Below are 15532 nucleotides of genomic sequence, written 5' to 3' on the forward strand. Positions count from 1 at the left end.
AGTAGAGAAAAATCTATTTCTATTACAGAACACATTCAGGCAGCAACACCTAGAGCTTTAGTGATAAAAATAYCAAGCCTCTTTTTGATGAGAATCATAAAAGAGATTTTAAGCTTTTGCTCATTTAATTCATCCTGGTTAAATCTCCTATCACCCTTGAGGAATTAAGGGATTTTTTTTTTCTTCAGAATTACCTCTGGATGTTAGGGAGAGATCTGCTGCTAAATCATGTAGTCTTCACCTGTACTGAATCTCCAGGACCTGTTAATACTTGACTCACATAATTTTGATTCATGCTTCATTTATTTGCAATTAAATTTGTTGCCAGAGCTGTCAGAAAAAAAAAAAAAAAAAAAAAAAAAAAAAAAAAAAAAAACAAAAAAAAAAAAAAAAAAAAAAAAAAAACCCCTCAACATTTTCCACTCAAAAAGAAAAATATTCAATTCACAATCTATGGAAAAACCTCTAATGTTATAAAATGTAAGTTTTCTATCGGACATCTTTACAAACGCATCAGAGGATCTAAAGAAGTCAATTGTTATTTATAAAAGTGTTTGAGCMAGAGGCTGCACATTATTCCCACTGTCTTTTCCTCAAGTACCTGATCAGCTAGTGCCTCACAAGCAGGTAGACCCTTCAATCTGCCTGGCTTCATTTTTAAAAGTGCTCCAGGGCTGTGGGTTTCCCATTTATCAAAAGGTCTCATGGCTAAGTATTTTCATGTTTTCTCTATTCATAATGTTTATTATTAGCTTTATCAATTTGGTCTCATGGCTCTCACTGCAGTAGAAGTTCCATTGTCTCAAGAAGCCTCAATATTTTTATTTCCTAATTAGTTATGTAAGTAATTGTGATTTCTYACATTTGGCATACTTCTCTGGAGTTCCTTGTTGCACCATTTCAGTGCTCATCTTGGGAAGTTATTGTGTAGAGTATTGCAACAAATAAGAGTAGGTATCACTCAAGGATATAAAACTTTTTTATATATATAAAGTGTCACAATTTCCTATCCTGAATCAATTGTTTATGAATTATGGATTTACACTGGAAATACAGACCCAATGGAATGATAATATGCATTAAGATTTGTCACAGTCTAACTGGTCTTGAAAAATTGTTTATGTAGGAAGTAATGTCCCGTCTCATTAAATTAGAAAGATCAATCCATTCTGTATCTTACCAGAAGAAAAATTTGGCATTTTAACTAATGAAGGATCTGCTCAAAAGCAGATAAATATTCTAAAAATGCTAACCAACATATTCTTGCTTTCCAGATCGCATGTATGGCACATGTGAGATTGACTGGGCAAAAGCCAACTTCTCTACAATCTACAAGTCCTACATMGTCTCCATTTTTATCTGCTGTTTTTTCCTGCCTGTCACAGTCATGGTCTTCTCCTATGTGTCAATTATCAACACTGTCAAACTAAGCCATGCATTAACAGGACTGGGTGATCCCACAGACAGACAGAGGAGAATAGAGCGGGACGTCACCAGGGTGAGTTTGGGAATCACGTTGGGTGGGATTTATCCCCATGAAATTTGTCTTTCCAAAAACTCGTCTCAACTAAAACAGAAGTGAACAAAACCAGTCAATTGCATTTTATTTCTTTATTGCCTCTAGTGACAGAGTCTGAACTCAGTGAAAAATATGAGGTCTGTTCAAAATTTCTGCTGCATCAATTGGTTAATATTGGTGCTACATCACATGTGAAAGATAATCTAAATATAATTGGTATAACCAACAGCACAAAACCCAAATATCTGAGCTGGCAAATGTTCTTTCCTGTCAGATATTACGTTACTTCTGAACATGCTCAGAAGTTAGAGTGGAGATTTCAGTTTACTCACTGTTCAGTCAAGTCTACCTGAAACTTTCTTTATCCATATAAACATATGGGAATATAGCTGTTCTCATTCCATTAGATGAGACATTTCTCAGCGTCACCACCATGCTAAAATTCAATATATAGCTCCTAGATCTGCATGGCTGCATCAAAGTAAACCATTTTCCTGCCCATATTCTCCTGTAAGCCATACCCTCAGGGCAATCTGGGCCTTTCCCTTCCAGTGTTTTGCTTCCCTGACACAGTCTTCCAGAACAGATTTAAGACTGTTCCTCTTCCATCTTTCAGGTTTCTATTGTCATTTGCACAGCCTTCATCATTGCATGGTCGCCATACGCCGTCATCTCTATTTGGTCTGCCTACGGTCACGCTGTGCCCAACCTCACCAGCATCCTTGCCAGTTTRTTTGCTAAGTCTGCTAGCTTTTACAACCCCATCATCTACTTYGGGATGAGCTCCAAATTTCGGAAGGACATTTTCATCTTGTTCCATTGTGCCAAGGAAGTCAAGGACCCTGTGAAGCTCAAACGTTTCAAAAACCTCAAACAAAAGCTGCCACAGCCTTCTCAGAAAGATGAGAARTATGCAGCAGAAATGCACCCTGCACCCAGCCCTGATTCCGGGGTGGGAAGTCCAACCAACACCCCACCTCCAGCAAACAGGGAAGTGTATTTTGGTATTCTCGATACACCATCCAATAACCCTAATATCGAATGTGATMGATTGTAAGTTTTGTGGCTGCTTTATGCACACACTTTGTGTTCAGGAAGATCCTCTACAGAGCAGTGCTTGARTAATTTACTAATTCCCATTCCATCTGTTTTTTGCTGAAGCACTGATGACTACACAACTAAAGCAAATCAGATGGTAAAGTGGTATTTTCCTTCTGTGTAGGTACAAAATGCTACAAAGAACATTACAATGTGGGCAGCACACCCAGTGCCAGAAACACTTGATTTACACATGCATGCAGGAAAAGAAAGACTGACTTCAGGAGACCAGGCATTAGCTAGCAAAAATAACTGATAGGTTCCTGTCCAAATTTGATCACTTCCAGACTGCATTTCCAAATACGTCTTTTGCTCTTTAACAGTCACAGCCACAGATGATTGTTTTAACTCTGTGGTGCTGAGGCTCTTCTCTTCAGCCGTGGCTKTAGGAGAAGATGGACCCTGCTGAGACTGCCATGGAGCTGGTGCAGCTCCAAAGGCTGTAAGATGGTGGAAAAAAGCCAAGTTCTCCCTGCAAGATACCCTGGTGTGCCCTCCATTGTGCTCCCAGGCCCCACAAAGACCTCATAGAAGTGTTTCTGATCACAGGATCATAGAACAGTTWGTATTGGAAGGAACCYYRTAGATCATCTGGTTCCARCTCCCCTGCTGTGGACAGGGACACCTTCCACTACRCCARGTTTCTCGAAGCCCCATCCAACCTGGCCTTGAATGCTCCCACGTATGGAGCACCCACAGCTTCCCTGTGGGCAGCCTGTTGCAGTGTCTCACCACCCTCACAGTAAAGAATTTCTTSCTAAGATCTAATCTAAACCTACTCTCTTTCAYTTCAAAGTCTTTCCCCTTGTCCTGTCACTTGTAAAAAGTCCCTCTCCTGCTTCTTGTAGTCTCCCCTTACATACTAGTAGGCTGCTGTAAGGTTTCCCCAAAGCCTTCTCCAGCCCAAACAGCCCAAACTCAGCCTGTCTTCATAGATCCCCTTCAYAGGTCATCTCCTGACAGCCCGTGCCTCACTGTGTGTGTCCATGCAAAGAGTAGGAGCTGTAGTAACTTGAAAATTCCAGTCTGGTGTTTTCTAGTCACTGGAGTCTGAGCAGCAGCCTCACTTTTCCTCATTGGCTTCAGAACCATCTCCACCTCCCCTGACCTTCCTGGTGAGCGGGGCATTCTGATTCAGGAGCRCTGGCCTTTGATTTTACTGATCTGTCTCCAAACTGATTGCTTTTCTACCTTTCTATTAAGGTGGAGCAAGAGATGTGCAGGCAATGAAACCAAAACTGACCCTTAGGTTTTAAGAGTACTGATGAGGTGGGTCATCAGAGCTATTTACAAAATGTAATCCAACATTCACTGCTGCTTCTAAAGAAAGTGTTGCTACCTGYCTACAGGTAAAAAGTGAATTTTGAGGTAAAAGTTAGTAGCAACAAMGGATAGTGATTTAAATGGCTATGTTGTGGGCCCGAATCAGCAGCCAGACTACCAGATGTTACAATATCCAGTTATACCACCAATATAATATTCTGTATAAATATATAGGTATATGAAAAAATAGAATCAAAATGTCTCCATAATTCCCCACCTTGTAAATTAACTGCATATTCAAAGACTACTTCTAAAATGTCTCTGTGTTAACCATGGAAATTGTGGGTTCATTTAGTACAAGTTAAACAGGGGAAAAATGAGGAAAAAAAAAGARGAAAAAAAAGAAGAAAAAACCAGCAACAATCTTTGCTAACCTCTGCTATTCATGAATTTTTTAAATCTTGCTGTCTGGGTGTGCYGAAATGTAGCTGTCTTGCAAAAATATGCTCTTTCAGATGTGTTTCTTGGGAAAGTTACAAAGAGAGCCCACCTCTATTTCCCCCATTGCTCTATTTGTTTTGAGAAAATCACCTGTGTTTTGAAGTTAAAAACAAATAAACATTACAAGCAACACTGGGGAACTGTTCTTTCTTTCATGGTCACAGATCTGAACTACAAGAGTATTTATTTTTGTGGAAAATTTTGAGATGGATGCTATTTTATTACCATAAATTAAAAGCAAATAAGTAAACAGTTTGCTTCCAGATAAAAGCTTATGCTGCAGCTGCAGAAATAGATGAAACTGTTTAGGGCAAAATCCTGTAACCGCTGGAGGAAGCCAGTCTGGGYTAGCCAAAGCTAGCATGAAGTTTTGAAAGCTTTTAAGTGTAGCACAAAATCCACCTTAGCAATCATGATGGGCTGAAACTTCTCACTGCTCAGAGTGCTTGGGTTTTSCTCCATGGAGAGAGCAGTGTTGTGTATCCCCACTGCATTCCCAGAGACAGCTGCAGCCACAGGTGTGCCGGACACCTGCCCAGAGGCACGCTGGGGCCATCGGTGACAGCCTGGCTTTTAATCTCTATTTCTRCTAATTTTCAGATACCTAGAGAAAAGTCTTGCCCTGCTGCATTTTTTGATCTGCAGGATTCAGACTGACACAGAAGGATGTGAAAAAAGCAAGGAGGAAGGCAGAGCACAAGGCCATTTCCAAGAGGGTCCCCAAACTCAGCTGAAATCTCTAGCAGCACCAATCTGGCAGAAGGCYGTAGGCCAACCAATCCTACCATTTTTGAAGGATGATGTCAGCATTTTCTGTCTTGTTCCAGCAGGATCAGCGACAGAGTTCTTACCCTAGATGCAAGGAACCCACCCAGAAACTCCCTGCTAGCTGCTCATTATTCTTTTCCGTAATCACAGCTTTTTGACATTGCTAAAGCACCCTGGCAAAAATGAAGTGCCTGAGCATAATGAAGTCACCTTGAAGAATGCTTGAAGCCCTCAAGCCACCCTTTAAATTATGCCTTTAGCTACTCTACATATTCATTTCCAGCCATTTCCCAATTGTTTTGATTAGCTATTGATTAGCACACTCGGCAGGTGAGTTCTTAATGGCCACATCATTCATGTGTATCAAAATCTCATCAGATCTTACTTGATGACTTCTTATTATCAATATTATTCATAATTATCAACATATCAGTATTATACCAAAATCACTGCAGTTATTAACCATTAAATGCAGTTATTAATRCTCACATGTACAACTTGGCCTTGCAAGTGTATTACCAACATCTCTGTCACTGACACAACCCTTTCACTGGAACTACAGGGTTCAAACAATTAAGTTAATTCAAGACTACTTCTATTCAATTTCCACATTTAAAATAGCCTCTTCTGGATAGGGGAGAGGGGACAAATTATCATAATCCTTTGTTTATTTATGCCAAGAAAACCTTTTGGGTCCACATTTCCCCTGCTAGCATTTTTGCCAAGCTGAAAATCCTTCCGGATGTTGGCACATTGAAATACATAACAGCATTTCTTAATAGCTTTGACATTTCTAATGCAAACATGAATAGCTTGAGTGTGTAGTTGGAGGGAGTGGGATAAGTGGGATAGCCTGCTCCAGTCCAGTCCCTGTTCTCWGGGCTGTTATGCATTTTTATCTAATGACTCACATACAAGAGTTTCTTGTAGCAGAGACCAGAAAACAAGAAACCCTCCATCCCCAGTTAAGACAGTGATTTTATTACTGTGTGAACTACTCAGGCTTGCACCCCCTTACAGGCTCTATCTCTTCACCCTGTCAGTTCTTCATTCTTGGCTGCACAGACTGACATAGAAAGAGGGATCTAGAAGAGTGCCCATCCAAGCATGGCCCATGGTTTAGCACTTTCCTCAGGAGAGACAGATGGAGACAAAATGCCTTCCTGAGGATAGGGTTCAACAAGAGCGTTGCTCTCCTGCTACCCTGGTGAATAGTTTCACCTTGGGCAATAATGGAAAGAGTTGGTAACACTGCCTTGGCTCTGTTCTCAAGCCAGCCTGTCAAAGCAGGYTCTCTTGCAATGCTGTGAATGTCCCTGTGCCTGCCTCTCAAATTGCTGAAAGCCTGGAGTCCCAACCTTCTCAGTAAATAACAAAGGCAAAGGGTTTTTGCAAGCACTTCAGGAACTCTGCAGACCAAAGTGAAGGTACCTGCAGRGTAAAATGTGTCTGTGTTTAGTTTTGGTCTGAAGTGACTAATTCCTGTCTGCAGCAGACTCCACAGTAGCTGGCCCAGAATCCCTTCCTGCATTGATGATGTAGGAATGTGAAAAGCTACAATCTTGTGCAATTGGGAAAAAATACCTCTAAGGTCCTCATGGATCAGCATATATTCCTGCTTCCTGGGAGATGGCAATTGGGTGATTCTAGATGAAGAAGGCTAAAACTGAAAATGTGATCTTTGGAGTACTACTGTATACAAGTACTACTGGATACAAGTACACACAGATCCTGCAAGCAGCTTTGTGCCTAGAAGACTCTTAAAAAGCTTCATGTAGCCACACTCAGATGAAAAGAGGTAAGTGAATTGCATTGACTGCAGGAGGGAGGAGAAGCCCATCATCTGGACCTGTGCTTTCCTCTGTAGCTTTGTATACCCATGCGTGTATTTAACAAATACTTGTTAAAGTACTTTCTTTTCTGGGTGGGATTATTTTTGTAGCATCTTGAAAGAGAAGCAAGACTGAAAACATCTTGATGTGCAGGAGAAGCACAAGAATAAATATATGATTCAAAGGAAGCCCAAATAGTACTACAGTAGGAACAYAGAACAATAGAAAAATACTAAATGGAATGTGATAAGCCCATTGCTAGTAGTAAAAACAGGGCCATGCTGAATAATAAAAATAAAAAGAACTACCAGCTGTCTGTGCCAATAATCATCTTCTCTGATGCTCAGTGAATGAGGCAAAAGCCCTCTGGGGATAACAAAACATACAGCATTTAATTATGTAATAGGATGTAACCTAGTAAAAGGAGAGTGGAAGGACTTAGAAAAAACACTGCAATAAATGCCCTCCCTCACTGATATCTGACAGCCTTCAGTAGCCTTTGACACTGTGAACCAGCCAGCCTGGTTTCTGGAAAGAACCATTGCTAGAGCAAAGCTCGGATGGTCCTGGAGGGTGCACAAATTGCCAGAGGCACATCTGCTGTGTCCAGCACAAGGTCACTGCAGGCTGCCCAAGCACAAGGCACCTCTGTGTGTCACATCTGCCACAGTGTCTTGGATTGATTTTATGATAACACTCTATTCCTATAGTCCKTCTGCTTGTATGCCCAGAAGTTGTCTGTGCCTTTAAATCTGACCCAGAAGAAGGGGCAGAGGCGGTGCATGCAGTTTAAAAGCCGGGGCTGCCGCACAGCCRTGGGCTTTTGGGAGCTCAGCTCAGCGCCACAGGAGGTTCTGCTCAGTGTGTGCAGCGGAGTTAYGTTGTTGCCATTTAGCTAGCTCAGGTTTGTTAGCTTGGGCAAACMGTTTTCCCTGAACTGCCATCCCCTCTCTGTGGCTCCCGTGATTTTTTTTCTTCTGGAGCAATTCGGCAGCCAGTGGGGGCAAGTGGCACCATTCTGTCTCATCCCAGATTCCAGAAGAAGCCAAGCCAGCGACAGAAAAGCACACCGAGCCCTCTGTTTTATCCACCATGGGGAGAGGACTGCCATCAGGTTTTTCCACTGTTGCYGGAGTGCCACGTGGAACTTTTTCTTTTGTTTCTTTTTCCCAGGGACAGGAGCTGCCATCTTTTTCTCCGTACCACATGGCCGAGCGACTGTGGGGGGAAGGAGCGGCATGCTTTCCTGGACTTTTAAATACCTAACAGTTACTTTTTTTCTGTGTCCTGTGGGCACTGTGTTTTGTTAATAAACTACTTCTTTTCTCTTCACTTTTGCCCGAACATCTATTTCATATTGGTGGGAAAAAAATTATCGATTTTTTCACTTCAGAGGAAACATTTAGTCTGTAATAATGTTTTTTTTTTTCTCTGAAAACATTGTTTCATACCGAGACACATAGTGTTTGCAAAATGAAGTGCCAAGACAAGAATAATATCTGGCAGCACAAATGAGAGCTTGAGCAGCTCTTTGCAATGTGACCTGGCAAAGCCTTATCATGTGCCAAAGATAAATTTCTAATGGATTTATTTCATATTAATGTCCATAGAGTGGATTGGGAGAACTCAGGACATGCTTTGCAGCACTGGCAAACTGGTGTGTGAACTGAACAGCACTGACTTCTCTGAGAACAAGCTACCCAGTCTTGAGATATAACATGTACCCTATACAGAAATTTAAAGGGAATARAAAATAGTCTTTAGCTCATCCTTGACTGATACTGTGTCACCTGACAATCCAGCCCTCAGCTTCCTTTGTGTGGATCAGCAATTTGTGGCAACCAGCCTAATTGTGTGTCCTATCAGAAAAAAAATCATCCCAGGCAAATGACCAGTTCAAGAATTTGAAAGTTTAAGCTCCTGAAATGAAACCAATATTACCCCACAATTTKGAGGAGTAATTACCAGACCATTCCACATCCTTGGAGTCATGGCAAGGGAAAACATTCATTTTGGAAAGTGGATACACCTTATTCTTTGAAAGATGCTATACATTCTTCACAAGAAATTCTTAATTATTTTGACTTCTGGAGGAAATGAGAGCTTTTACAAGAGATGAAACACTTGGACTCAGGAAGTGTTGGAAAATGTGGGCTGTGAGAAAAGACCTGGCCAGCACCAGGATAGCTAAACAGGCATGTATGCCGACAAAGGAGCCAAAAAGCTTGACATCAGAAATTAAAATAGGTAAGAGGAAGGCTCTATCAATTCCTGGGCTGCAGCAGTGTTTAGCACACTTGAGTCTTCCTCAGGTGAGTTTAGACCTCCTGTTTGTTTATGCCCCACTCACCAGTTCTCTTGGTTGTTGGTGCCCACCCCACTCTGTTGATTCTCCACAACCTGAGAAGTCTTGCAGTTCCCCTTTTCCAGACTAACAGAAATCCCATGTTCCAAGCTTCATGTTTTCAACTTGTTTAATTGGCACATTCCATAATAACCCAATGTGCATTATTGTCAGGTGCTTTGGCAAGAGATGAGGAAGAGCACAGCCAACAGTCAGAAAGCTAGCAGGGGTGAGTACATTACCAAAACATTTTCTAATAAGAATTCTTACTATGAAGAGGGAAAATTTTGCCAAATGCTTTTTCTCCCCCAACCTACAATGAAAATGGAGGGACACTATGGAATAGCAAAATGGGGAGCCCCCACAAGGTTAACTCCTACCTGGTTCTTCTACAAAGAGCCCTTTAAACCTTTATCATATTAGCAGAAAAGGTCTAGCATACACATCTTATTTTAATCACTACTGAGAGTAATCTCCCTGAACTTCTCCTGCACGATGTGGATTTTGGGCTCTYCTTCCATTTGCAAGTGTATGCAATAGAAATGAAGCAAACAACATTATAGTTATATAGTTATATTGCTACAATCCATATCTGAAATAGTATTTCTGGCCCTATAAAAGTATAGTGTCCAAATAAGACCCACTCAGTAAATCTGTTCACTAATGCTTCCATCTGCAAAATCTGGAATAGTACTTCAGCAAGTTCAGTTGTAGTTCAGTGGGCACAGTCAGGTCTAAGGATGCTAAACATATGGTCTCTCAGCTGTAGTTCCCAAAGGTTTTGATGAAGATGACATGCCTCAGCTGCCTCTAATCCTGAAGGATTTGATTGCTTTCTGAGTAGCAAAATGTACCCAAAGAACTTCTGCCATTAAAATAACCAAAAAAAAACCCCAGGTTTATCATACTTTTTTAATCTAGTAAGTGAAGTAAAAACTAGCTATAGTCTGGGCAGTTGCGGTCATTAACAGTGTTGAAATTATTTTCTCTGCTTAACCACAGCAGAAGGTTTAGCTCATCTGTTGGCCTTACAGATGTACAGCATCTCGCTGACCTACCTGACCTGTCCACCACCCTTACCTGCAGATGACAATAGGAAACCCTCATTTTTGAACTGAGCATTTTCCTTTATTWGTTTAAGGTCAACACAGCCAAGACAGCTTTTCCAGACACCCCACAAGAAAACCAGCTCATTCCTGTTGGTCTGTAAATCCCTGTATTAGCAGTTACAAACAGAGGATGAACAACCAGACCAGGTAGTAAGGGAAAATGCTTTCCATCTCTGGCTGCCATCCAGGTGTCCTTCCATGACACCTGGATAAACCCAGCAAGGATTAAGTACTCTCAGCAGGGCCAGGAAACCGGCCTGGTCTGTGTRGCTGGCCTCCCCCCTCAGCACTGCTTTGACGTATGCACAATTATTTCAGRCTTTGTTAACCAGGCGTGGGTCAATTTGACTTCCTCAGCAAAAAGCTTAAAAAACAAATAATCCAATTAATGGAAGAAGCAGAATGTAAAAGTGTTTGGAAAGGGCTGGAAATGCCAAGAGGAGCAGCTGGCASGTCTCTGGTGGGACATCTCCCTCCAAACAAGGTCACACAGAAACCCCTTGTTAGCGCAGCRGGGATGGCAGCGTGGCTGCTCTTTGAACCCCGCAGTCCTCAGGACCGTGACACATCCCTGAGGCTCAAACCAATACAACAAAGCCCCGTGTGCCATGAAGACATGCAGGCATACAGATTTGCAGTTAAATCAACTGCAGAGACAAATGCTAGCAATTGTCAGTGCTGCCCACTTCCGATCCTACGACAACATCTCAGCAAGAGCTTTGTATAAAACTTCTCTCCAGCTCATCAACCCAGCCTTCATTAGGCAGCAACAAAGAAATGTCACAAGTTATTGAAGAGTATATCTTTAGCCCTGAAATGAGTGTTTGTGCTTTAGCTGAGGTGGGAGAGGGGAGTGGGAAGAGGAAGRTTGAGAAGTGTTCACAGTTATTCACATTGCAGCCGTGGATAATATGTGTAGGGCTATTCATTCAAAATGTCTTTGATAATGGCACTCAGCTGCAGAAATCCCTAAATATCATTTAGAGAGAGAGACAACTCCTCTGCTGGGCTGGAATAATGAAAATCTAGGGCTTTGGTTCAAATTCCTTGTACCACTTCTCCAATCCTCAGCCTCACAGTGCAAAACCTTGTGATAGAGAAGCTGTGCAGCTACAACAAACTACAACAACTATCCCATCATGGATACCTTCTTTCAGAAAGGGTCACMACAAATATTATCCTTTGCAAATCCAGGATGAAATTACCCCTAGCCAYAAGTAACAACTCAACTTTGGTTGAGAAATTTTAGGATATCACCAGGCCTGTAAGATTTGTTGTTGATGCACTGAGGAAAAAGCTGTTGGCTAACCTGAAAGCTACATTGGTTCCTACCTTGGGTTCCTACCCAAGAGCCAGGGTCATGCCTGCAGCCTCCCTACAGCTTCTCCCCACAGTGCTGAAGGAAGGAGAAACAGAGATCATCAGAGAGGAAACATCCCCTCTCCCTTCTCCATCATGCCCTTTCTTACATGTTTATGTCTRTCTCTTGGAGCAGGGGTACAAAATATCATCCCTTTTTATCCTAGAGATAAGAGACAGAATTCCTATTCTCTTGGAAGCAACAGCAAAATGATTAATTGTAAAGACATTGTCTGCAAGGTSTTAGGACAAGGCTGAGTTACAGAACATGTGAAATGTTGAGAAAGGAGAACACCAAGACCGGGTGCTTGGGTACTGCAAGATAAGGTCAGTCTCTCTTATCAAAATTCTTTTGCACAAAACTGTTCCCAAGCTTTTTGAAGTTTTGTGGATTAGAAACAATAGGCACACTGATAGCAGGAATTCACACACTCTTCATCAGCTGTTTATGGCACAGAACCTCATAAAACATGCACACACCACTTCCACTCTCCCACTGATGACATGCCTGAGACAGSTCTTGGTCCAGCCAGTTGTTTTCCACTCCATAAAGCAGCTGATGGCARAAGTGAGGATGGTGCAGATCTCTTCTGAAATACCAACCCAAGCACCAATTCTTAGTTCCTAAGTTCCCTYGGCTTCATGCCAGCTGACTCCATGGGCATTCACTCACACTGTCACGATTTCCTATGGAAGAAACACCAAAGACATTACAGAATTTTTTTTAAACTCTTAAAAAAATAGAAAAATAAAGAAAGAAATAAATGAAGTCTAGCATTTGTACCACTTTCCTCAGTTACAGGTRTTGCCAAGCTCTTGATCTCTCTTTTTTTGAGCACTTCTTGTTTGTACATCTTCATTTGCATGAACCACTCTTGTAGAAGAGCAGATGTGATGATGGGAAAACCTGCTGTGCAGCGTTTTGAATTCAACGTATCTGTTGCCTTCTATTTCTTGTATCCTTAGCAGACACCACCCTGATTTTGTGCCCCAACTCTGTGGCCTTCAGGAAGTCCAGCTTTGGAAATGTGAAACAAGCAAAACAGGGAGTTTACTCAGAACTTCCCATAGCTAGGCAGARTTGGCAAAATGCGTCATTCACGGTAACACTAATTCCTTTCCCCATCCCTGCATGTGAAAAGAAACAAATGAAGCAACAGACTAAACAAAAAAAAAAAACAAAACAATTACTTACTGCAAATTAACCCCATTTATTTATCACATACAAATCAGGACTTGTTTCAGTTTTCTCACTCATTCTTGTAAATTGACATTTTCTTGATGATTAAATATATTCGCTCACTGGGGGTAAAAAAAAAAATGGAAAGCTGTAAAGCATTAATTCTCTGAAGACCAAAGACATTCACTTTAGAGCAGCAGAATCCTTGAAGTGCAATTTCCCTAAAAATCAGTGTTTGCTTAGCTGGATTAGAATAGTTGGATGGAAACAATAATAGTTAGCACTTGCAGGTTCTTTACAGGCTTTCTCTTACTCTGCCACAGAGGAGACAAATTGAGCCTCTGTTGGCTCCTGTCAGGTAACTCCTCTAAGTGATATATTCAGTATGTACATATATATATTTATGAGCTGTCCCAATCCACCCAATGACAGCTGGATGGCAGACAGCCCGTGAGAAGGACATGTGAAAGGGCAGCTCCCCAAACACAGCTGGCTCAAGGCAGAGCCGCTGCCCCAGGAGCCRCGACAGCCRCTGTTTGCAGCTCACCTGGGCTGGKGKGGGGCAAACAGCTGAGGCCAGCAGGGAGCTGTAACACAGGTTACCATGTCATATTTCACATTGCAGCTGGCACAGCTTGGCTTCCTCCTTCCTTGGCTCGCTCAGGAGGGGAACACACCRTTTTAGGAGTCTCTGCAGGCCTGGCACCTCCTGCTCTTACACTGGCATGATTTAGGATTGTCTCCTCTGCTCCCTCTGCAAGTGCATGACACAAYGCACAATGCACAACGTGCCAGGTGTATTTCTTGCTGATCAAAAATGTGTTTCACTTTAGGGTAAGGGACTCACAGAAACCATCACCAGCACTGAACAGCCTGAAATAARCTCACCATGCAGAGCTCAAACCAGCTTTGGGTTGCTCTGCCTTGGTGAGCTGTCAGTGGAGACACAAAGGAGCTGAACCAGGATCTGGATGCACCGAGATATGGTTGTGGCTGTAACTCCCCAAAATTAACACAACAGAGGCCTCACTCAGCTTTCATATGACCTTACTTTTCCCTGGCCTTCAGCCTAGGGCTTGTAACCCCTACCAGGATGCAACAAAACCCATTGRATTTTGCAAACCAAAGCCCAAGCCCTCATCCCAGCACAGGTCAGGGAGTTGCAGGGCTGTGGGTGAAGCAGCAGGGAACCTTTCCCTTTTGCCTGGTCCCGAGCCCCTCATTCCCCAGCACTGTCACAGCACGCGTCTTCAGAACCTGAATGACAAGGTGACCTTGTCACAGCCATGCTGGTACAAGGTGACCCGTCTGGTGGATGAGGGAAGGGCTGTGGATGTGGTCTCTCCAGACTTCAGTAAAGTATTTGATGCTGTCTCTCACTGGAAAAACTGGCTGCTCGTGGCTTGGACAGGTGGACTCTTAGATGGGTAAAAAAACCATCTGGATGGCCAGGCCCAGAGGTTTGTGGTAAATGGAGCCCAATGCACTTGGCAGTCAGTTCCTAGGGGTGCTCCCCAGGGCTCAGTTTTGGGGTCAGTCCYGTTTAATGTCCATAATGATGACCTGGACATGGGGATGGAGTGCACCCTCAGTGAATTTTCAGGTGACACTAAGCTGGGTGGGAACAYTGATCTGCCTGAGRGGAGGAAGGCTCTGCAGAGACCTGGACAGGCTGGATCCATGGGCTGAGCACAACAGCACGAGGTTCAATAAGGCRAAGTGCCACATCTGCACCTTGGCCACAACACCCCCTGCAGCACTACAGGCTGGGGGAAGAATGGCTTGAGGGCTGTCCTGCAAAAAGGGACCTGGGAGTGCTGGTTGACAGCTGGATGAACACGAACCAGGGTGTGCCCAGCTGGCCAAGAAGGTCAGTGGCATCCTGGTCTGTATCAAGGACAGTGAGGCCGGCAGGACCAGGAAAGTGGTGACCACAAGAAAGTGACCATCCCCCTGTACTCAGGTCATGTGCTGAGCAAGGTCTCACTGYRCTCAGTTCTGGGCCCCTCACTTTACAGAGGACATTGAGAGGCTGGAGAGGATTCAGCAGAAAGCAACAAGGCTCATAAAAGGATTAGCAAACATATCTTATGAGGCACAGCTGAGGGAGCTGGGTTTGGTTGGTCTCCAAAGAGGAGGTTCAGGTAGGATTTCGTTCCCACAATGGCCTGGAAGGACACTGTAGCGAGTTGGGGGCTGATTTCTTCTACCATGCCTGCAGTGAGAGGAGTGGAAGAAATGGCCTTAAGCTGAAACAGGGGAGATTCAGGTTTGATATTAGAAAAAAATATTTTCACCGTTAGGGTGGTCAGRCATTGGAAYACGTTGCCCACWGAGGTGGTGGAGTCACCATCCCTGGAGGTGTTTTAGWGGCACCTGGGTCACCCTGGGTGATGGTTTAGGGGTTTATTAGTTGCAGTGGTGGTGCTGGGTGGACAGCTGGACTTGATGACCTTAAAGGTCTCTTTCARTATTGACTGTTCTATGATTCTGTGACTTTATTGATGTGTGTGGGATGATGGGCATCCCTCACAGGGCTGGTAAACCCAGAACCTGTCT

The 15532-nt window shown here is 43.0% G+C and overlaps 1 protein-coding gene across 1 annotated transcript in view; it reads left to right on the forward strand.

Annotated features, from left to right (window-relative positions):
* LOC130588783 (visual pigment-like receptor peropsin) overlaps positions 1–3115 on the forward strand; it is a 32264-nt gene extending 29149 nt beyond the window's left edge. The window contains exons 5-6 of the mRNA XM_057389705.1: positions 1275–1498; positions 2136–3115. Of these exons, the coding sequence (XP_057245688.1) occupies positions 1275–1498; positions 2136–2576 (665 nt within the window). The 3' untranslated portion in view covers positions 2577–3115. The remainder of the gene's footprint in view (positions 1–1274; positions 1499–2135) is intronic.
* Positions 3116–15532: the final 12417 nt, after the last annotated feature.

The sequence above is a fragment of the Malurus melanocephalus genome, unplaced genomic scaffold, assembly GCF_030028575.1.
Source record: "Malurus melanocephalus ecotype Western Australia unplaced genomic scaffold, MMel_1.1 scaffold_19, whole genome shotgun sequence".
In the NCBI taxonomy this organism is placed as follows: Eukaryota; Metazoa; Chordata; class Aves; order Passeriformes; family Maluridae; genus Malurus; species Malurus melanocephalus.